General features: G+C 57.5%; 1 protein-coding gene across 2 annotated transcripts; it reads right to left on the reverse strand.

Annotated features, from left to right (window-relative positions):
* Positions 1-281: 281 nt before the first annotated feature.
* Positions 282-6,698, reverse strand: Bsg (basigin (Ok blood group)). 2 transcript variants are annotated; one of them, XM_005359110.3, is made up of 7 exons: positions 6,539-6,698; positions 2,656-3,003; positions 1,914-2,070; positions 1,720-1,802; positions 1,407-1,546; positions 999-1,300; positions 282-782 (listed from the first exon to the last, which is right to left on the reverse strand). In XM_005359110.3, the coding sequence occupies exons 1-7, from the start codon at positions 6,603-6,605 to the stop codon at positions 719-721; spliced, it is 1,161 nt and encodes a 386-aa protein (XP_005359167.1). In that variant the 5' UTR covers positions 6,606-6,698; the 3' UTR covers positions 282-718. The 2 variants fall into 2 exon arrangements, with proteins under 2 accessions (XP_005359167.1, XP_005359168.1); XM_005359111.3 differs by lacking the exon at positions 2,656-3,003 and having other exon boundaries at positions 6,539-6,662.
* Positions 6,699-7,048: the final 350 nt, after the last annotated feature.

Raw genomic sequence — 7,048 nt, forward strand, 5'->3', positions numbered from 1 at the left:
GACCAGGCTGGTCTCGAACTCACAGAGATCCGCCTGCCTCTGCCTCCCGAGTGCTGGGATTAAAGGCGTGCGCCACCACCGCCCGGCTAAATAAATCTTAAAAAAAAAAAAAGCAATGAAAATTTTATGGTTGAGGTCACAACGAGGAACTGCCCTAGGAATGACACCCTTCACTGTCTACATCCTAAGCCCTGATCAACTACACCCCTCTCCAGTCCCCGATGGCAACACTCTCTCCCATTAAGATGGGCTCTTGGAACCCCACATAGTGAACACACACATGGCGGGGTAGGTCTTTATTTGTGGGGTCCCAGCAGGCCCAGCCATGTTGTCCATGGTGGGGATGGGCTGTCCGATACAGGGACCAGGTGGTAGCTCCCTCCACCAAAGTCGGAGCTTACCCTTGTCTCTCCCTCATGGCCAAGGGCAAGGCCCCATTCCCCCACTCCACGGGGCTATCGTGACACGCTTAAAAAGTCAAAAACAAAACCCCCTAAGGAACAGATTCTCTATATAGAAACCTTGTTTAGTTTAAACTAGAAACAGGGGTGCTGTGGGCGGCTTGCTTCTTCCAGGTGGGCTTTCTACAAGGTAAGGCTGTCTTCACTCAGGTTGGGGTGGGTAGGCTCGGGTTGGGACAAGATGGGACACAAGAGTGGAGGTAGACACTGGCTGGGGGTCAGGTGTCCAGGTGCCCCACCCCCGCCTGCTCTGCCATTCAGGTGGCATTCCTCTGGCGTACACTCTTGTCCTTGTCGTTCATGTGATGCCCGCTGCCCTTCCTGAGGAAACAAAAAAGAGCTCAGCACTGAGAGGCACAGGGCCGGCTGGCCTCAGCCCCACTGGGAGGGGAATCTGGCCATTGTTCCAAGAGTGGGGACCCACCTTCCCGGAATCACCGAGGCCCATGAAAGATGGGTGCAACACTGAATGCTGCCCCCCCCCCATTTTTATAGGACAGCAGTGGCTCCCCGGAGCACACAGTAAGCTGGACTTACAGTGGAGCAGCACCAGGGTCATCCTCGTCCAGGGTCTGGTCTGGCTTCCGTCGATTCTCATAAATGAAGATGATGGTGACCAACACCAGGACCTCGGCCACAATGCCCAGGAAGGGCCAGAGGGCGGCCAGGCGGCTCCGCACGCGCAGTGTTATCCTCTCCTGGACGCTGCCCCGGTCGTTGGTGGCGTTACACATGTAGGTGCCAGGGTCGCTGTCGATGTCGAGGTTGGTGATGGTCAGCTCTGTCTTCTCCGCTGTGGATATCACGACGTACTTGCTCTCGGAGCCATTGGTGATGAGCTGGGGAAGAGGGCTCGTCAAGGTCTGCCGCAGCCTTTCCCGCATGGTCCTCCACGGCCCTCTGTCCCTGTCATCTCTGAAGCCTCATGTCCCACACAGCCCTCACCTGGTCCCCAGAGTCAGAGGTCTTAAACCAGGTCCACTCGGTGATAGGGGGGTAGGACGACTCAGACTTGCAGACCAGCCTCACGTTCTCCCCCTCACTGGAGTGCTCTGACTTCTTTCCCACCTTGATCCGAGGTGGCCCTGTGAGGATAAGGCGAGAGCCTGGTGCCCAAGCTTGCAGACCGCCCCTACCCACGCACAGCTACCTGGTGCCCAAGCTTGCAGACCGCCCCTGCCCACGCACAGCTACCTGGTGCCCAAGCTTGCAGACTGCCCCTGCCCATGCACAGCTACCTCTTGGCTACCCAGCTTACCCTCCACACGGAAGTCACCCCTGCCCACGGGCTCGGGGAGAAAGATGCAGGAATAGTCCCCAGAGCGGTCATCTGTATCCACGCTGTAAGAGGCAGAGTGGTTAAGGTAAGGAGCCCACAAGTATGGTGGCTCCCTCCCGACACAGGCTCTGTGCAATTCACAGGGCCCTGGCACCCGAGAAGTATGGACTCACATGTACTGCATCCTCAGGTCAGACAGCGTGTCCTCCTGCAGCACCTTGCCATCTCTCACCCAGCGGTGGCCAACCACGTCAACGCTACTGCTGTTCAAAACGCAGGTAAGGTATGTCTTGGAGTCAGCATCATGGACCGAGGTTACGATGGTGCCCGCTGAGAGACCACAGAACAAAGTCAGATCAGGAGCTAAGGGGCTCAGCCCTACACTGCCCCATACCCACGAGGGCTGCTTTTGGAATCCCGGTGGATGCACCCTGCAGCCCCGACTCCTAGGCAAGCGTCCCACTAGAAATCCATTTCCAAGGCAAGGCACGGCACTCGCTGCCCAAGACCCTGCCTGCTGCTCCCACAGCTACGGCTTCAGGGTAGCACCAGGCCCAGCTCCCCACATAACAAAACCGTGTGGGTGCCTCATGTTTCCTTCACTCAGAACTAGAAACCAGTCCCCAGAAGGTTCTGGGGAGCCTGCCACCTGACTCAACCCCTCAAGTTTGCAGCAGTCAGAGTGAACACTTGGGCAGCAGACCCCACCCCAACTAGACAAACACCAGGAGGGCAGGTGCACAGACAACAGGATGGGAGCCCAGGATCCTCCTATGGGGGACAGGACCAGTTTGCACCCAGCAAGGTGACAGGGATGTCCCCAGGTAGGGCAGAGCAGCACCTGGTTCTACAGAGGGAGCCAGGGTTGAGCGGCACACGAGGTAAACACAGGGAACAGGTGTCCTGGCCACTCACGTTCAAGGACCACCACGCTCGCTTGGGCACGGACCCATTTGACCCTGGGTGGCTGGGTCAGGTGGTTGCGGTCAGGGTCACTGCTGGCCCGGCACTCATAGGTGCCTGTATCCTCTGCGGTGAGCCCATCCACAAACAGTGTGCTGGCCGCATGCTGGCGGTAGGTGGCATGGATGTGAACGCGGTCCAGCCAGGCGCCATCCCAGAGCTGGGAGTAGCTGTCGTTTGCATCATTCCCTTCAAACCACCACTGGATCTCAGGGATGGGGCTGCCCACGGCCTCACAGTGCAGGACCACACTGCCTCCCGCCCACTGCTCCTGGGACAGCGGCGCCTTGAGGAAGCCAGCTATGGGAGAGGGTTAGCACCTATCACTACAAGGGAGGGAAGACAGGGAGGAAGGACAACCACCAGGGCCTACCACATGGCCTGGTCTGCGGCAAACTCAGCAAACACCATCTCCTTTCAGCTTGTGGGGAGAAGTAAGAAGTTAGGTGGAAAACAAAACACAAATGGCTGGGGCTGGGCAAAGGTGGCTGCCACCAAGTCTAAAGTCCTGAGCTTAACCCTCAAGACCCATGTGGTAGAAGGACTTGTGCACAATCGACAGACACACACACAAGACAGACACACAAATGTAATTTTAAAAGGAAAAAACAGAAAACAGGAGCCAGGTGTTGTGGTTCACCTGTAATTCCCCCACGTGGGAGGTGTAGGCAGGAGAGCTGCAAGGGATTGAGACCAGAAGGGACAGTGGTTAAAGCTGTCTCCAAAATGAAAAAGTAAGACAGGACAAAGGGACCCAGGACACTCAGGTCCTTGCATGCCTACACAAGGCATGGATGTGGATGTGTCTGAAGGTACAAGCATACGGGAGCATTGGGAGGTGGGGACCAAAGTAGGTACCTGCCACCTAGGTGGCCCCAAGGCACACACAGCAGCTCTGACGGTGAGCCGGTTTCCTAATAACCTACATTCCAGAGCTGAGATCTCCTAGACCTCTGGGCAAGTGGGTGTGGCAAAAATGAGGGGAGGAGAGGCCACAGCCTGGCCCTTTCCCTTGGTTCCCTTCCCTGCCCACTACTCCAGGATGTCTCTATCAATGCCAGCTTATCTGGGGCTGCCAGTCAGGAAAGACAGGTGCCCCCAGGACCACAGCCCCAGCAGGGTTTCTGAAGAGGCACTGAGAATCGTCCATCAGGAACATGGCTGCCATGTTCCAGGGACCAGCTGAATGGCCACAAGGCAGGCCATTAGGACCCACTAGGTAGTCTTCAATCTAGTCTCAGGGATGCAGGAAGGCCTGTGGTATTCCTGGCATCTGTCACCGACCTCCCCAGTGTCTAGACACAGGTGGGGTGTAGACCTCTGGAAAGGTACCATCTACTCAGGTGTGACCAATAACTCTGATCCCAACCTTAGGAGCCTCCACAAGGGCCTCTGAGAAGTCAAGCTGGAAATCTGGCCACGTGACCTGCAGCCCGCAGCTTCCAGCTGTCACCTCGGTCTAAAAACAGTGCCATCCTCCCTGGCCACTCTCAGCAGGGTAGGAGCAGGGCCAGACTGGGCCATGGGTAAACAAGCCAGGACTCCAGGGTGCAGGAAGGGGGCACTACTCTGGAGGGCAGCCCATATCCAGTGTCCTGCTACCCAGGGCTGACCCAGGCTGGAGGCTCGTCACCTGAGGTGGTCACTGGGAAAACAGGTGTACTCCAGGCTGTGTGGAACTGTAAGAGGCCCTAGTGACCAACCCAGCCTCAGACAATCAGGAAAACAAAACAGGAATGCCCATGCCACACAGGCCCTCAAGGTGAAGCCCCGCCCCATGTGCAGCAGACAGTGAAAATGGCACATTGCTGCCTGACCTGAGCCCTGCCCAAGCTGTTTGACTGTGGGGCTGTTCCCAGGAAGGGCTGGGACCTGCCCGCAAGCTACACTTTGTGCTTGGCTCCTGGGCACTGCAAAGGTCTGCTTAACCCCAGGCAGGAAGCCACTGGACCTGTGCCCAGGCAGGGTGGGGGACTCCAGCCAGGCTCCCCATCCGGGACAGGGCAGTTTATCAGCTGTGTCCACCTTGCCGGGGGCAGCTATCTGCACCCGAGAGCCAGCCTCATGGAGCACCTCAAGATGTTTTGATGACGAGGAAGAGGGACTGGGAAAAGCAGGTCAGGATTAACCCAGGGCACTGCTGCCAGGCACAGCCCCCTCCCAAATCCACTGCTGCTGGGGATGGCAGCCATGTGCCCCAATTCTCCGGCTCTGCCCTTTGCCTGCTGTCTGGAATAGGAAGGAGAGCAGCTCGCGTGCTCCAGGCCTGCCACAGTGCCTTCCAAGATCAACCTTGCCGTGACCTTGAGCACCAGCCTTCCCTACCTTAGGGCCTCAGTTTCCCTTTTGAGCCCCAACCGGGCAAAAACCCAAGGCTAGAACAGGCCAGATTCCAGGGCAGGAGCCAACTGAGTGTGCAGGGCCTCAGCCACCGGGAATCTCGTGCAGAAGGATGATTCAACAGTCCCCAGACCTGTGAAGCTTCACTCCAGGGGCATCCGAGCAAGGACCAGGGAAAGTGACTACAGCAAGCCTGGGAGCTCACTCCAGCGAGGACGGGGACAGCTGGGAACACCTGGAGAGGCCTGTGAGACTTCCACTCTCAGGAACTCCCCACCCAGATAACAACACCAGGGGCACAGGCAAAGCTGTCCTCCATCTCAGAAGTGTCGTAGCCCTGAACTCAGTAAGTAGATACATCAATGTGGCACCTTCCTCCGCTCCATCCCCCTACACTGTCCCCAAGACCTCCCCTCAGGTTGTCTCCCTACCTTTCTCCCTGGGTGAAGATACCAAGTGTTTGGTTTCCATTACCCTCACATCACCACAACCTCAGACACTGCCTCCCCAATTCCCACTTGCTTCACTGCCAACCACAGGCCCAAACGTCGAGACATCGCTCCCGAGCACTTCTGGACCCCAAATCTTCTGGATCACCTCCCTGCCCGGCCCCCCAAGTTTAGATACACTGAAATGGTAGCTCCTTTCACCCTAGTCCCCCAGCCCCTTGGAGGTCCCCCAAACCTTTCCGGAAAGGCTTCCTCTCATCTACCCTGATCCTCCACAGAGTGGCAGATCTAACTTCCAAATTAGGGACTGTCACTCCTACCCTGTTCCTTGAGCAGGGACACCAAGACTGCAATCCCTTCCACCCCCAGGTCCCCCAAACTTGGGATCATTTCCTGACATGTTCCCTAAGTGGGGACCACGGCGACAGCTTCCCCAGTCCCCAGGATAACTTCCCAGCCCTGTCTTTCAAGTGGGGGTACTATCAGCGTGGCGATTCCTTCTATCCCTGGGTCCCTAAACCAGGAGGTCGTCAATGTCCAGGGTCACCTCCCAGCTCAGCCCTGCTACCCAGGTGTTAACAGAGATAGCTCTACCCATGACCACTCTACTTCAGAGGTATTGTTCTCAGGGTCGCCTCCCAGCCCTGTTCCGGGAGTGGGGACAGTACGGCAGTTCTCTCCACCCCCAGTTGTCCCAAATCTGGGGTCTTTCCACTCCTGTACTCCAAAACCTCGGGATTACCTCCCAGCCCATGCCCAGGTGGGGACTACGGCAAGGTGGCGGTTCCCTCTACGGGTCCCCCAACCTTAGAATGTCTCCCCAGAGCTCCAGACCCCTAACCTTAGATTTGTCTCTCCAGGGCCGCATCCCCATGATCACCTCCCTCCACCCTGTCGCCCAGCCCAGGTTGGGGGTCAACTCGAGGGTCACCCACAACCAGTTATTCCTCCTCGAGTAGGGAACCAAAGCTGTGGCTCCCTACACCACCGGGTTCCCCCAAATCTGGGACTCATCCGAGGTCCCTGACCCGAGTCCCAGGTCTTACCCGCCGCAGAGGCACCTTGGCCGCCCAGGAGCGCAAAGCCTAGCGCCAGCAGCAGCGCCGCCGCCATGTCGACTCCTCCAAGCGCGACCCCGCTGCGGCTCTATAAGAAGGACGGGAGGGCGGGACGCGCGCACGCGCGAAAGCACGCAAGCACGCACGCACGCGGCGTCGCAGGTAGGGCGTCCGGCGCTCAGCACGTACTCAGCAGCGGCCGCTCGGTGGGGGTGGGGAGCGCTGGCGCTAACCACACAGGCCACACCCACGACGGGGTGGGGCCGGGTCCTGGGCGGCCTCTGGTGGATTCAACTTTTTCTCTCTCTGTTTTCTCCTTGTTTTTCTTTTTTCTGTTTTGTCTTTTGAGACAGGGCCTCTCCATATGCCTTTGGCTGTTCTGGTTTTTTTTTTTGTTGTTGTTTTGTTTTGTTTTGATTTTCAAGACAGAGTTTCTCTGTAGATTTTGGTATCTGTCCTGGGAACTAGCTTGTGTAGATCAGGCTGGCCTCAAACTGA

This window comes from Microtus ochrogaster, linkage group LG1 (assembly GCF_000317375.1).
Source record: "Microtus ochrogaster isolate Prairie Vole_2 linkage group LG1, MicOch1.0, whole genome shotgun sequence".
Lineage (NCBI taxonomy): Eukaryota > Metazoa > Chordata > Mammalia > Rodentia > Cricetidae > Microtus > Microtus ochrogaster.

Coding starts and splice junctions, on each gene's coding strand:
- Bsg (XM_005359110.3), bottom strand. CDS start 6,605: ATGGCGGCGGCGCTGCTGCTGGCGCTAGGCTTTGCGCTCCTGGGCGGC. Junction 1,803..1,913: donor GACCTGAGGATGCAGTACAT/GTGAGTCCATAC, acceptor TGCCTCTTACAG/CGTGGATACAGATGACCGCT. Junction 1,547..1,719: donor GGGTGACTTCCGTGTGGAGG/GTAAGCTGGGTA, acceptor TTATCCTCACAG/GGCCACCTCGGATCAAGGTG.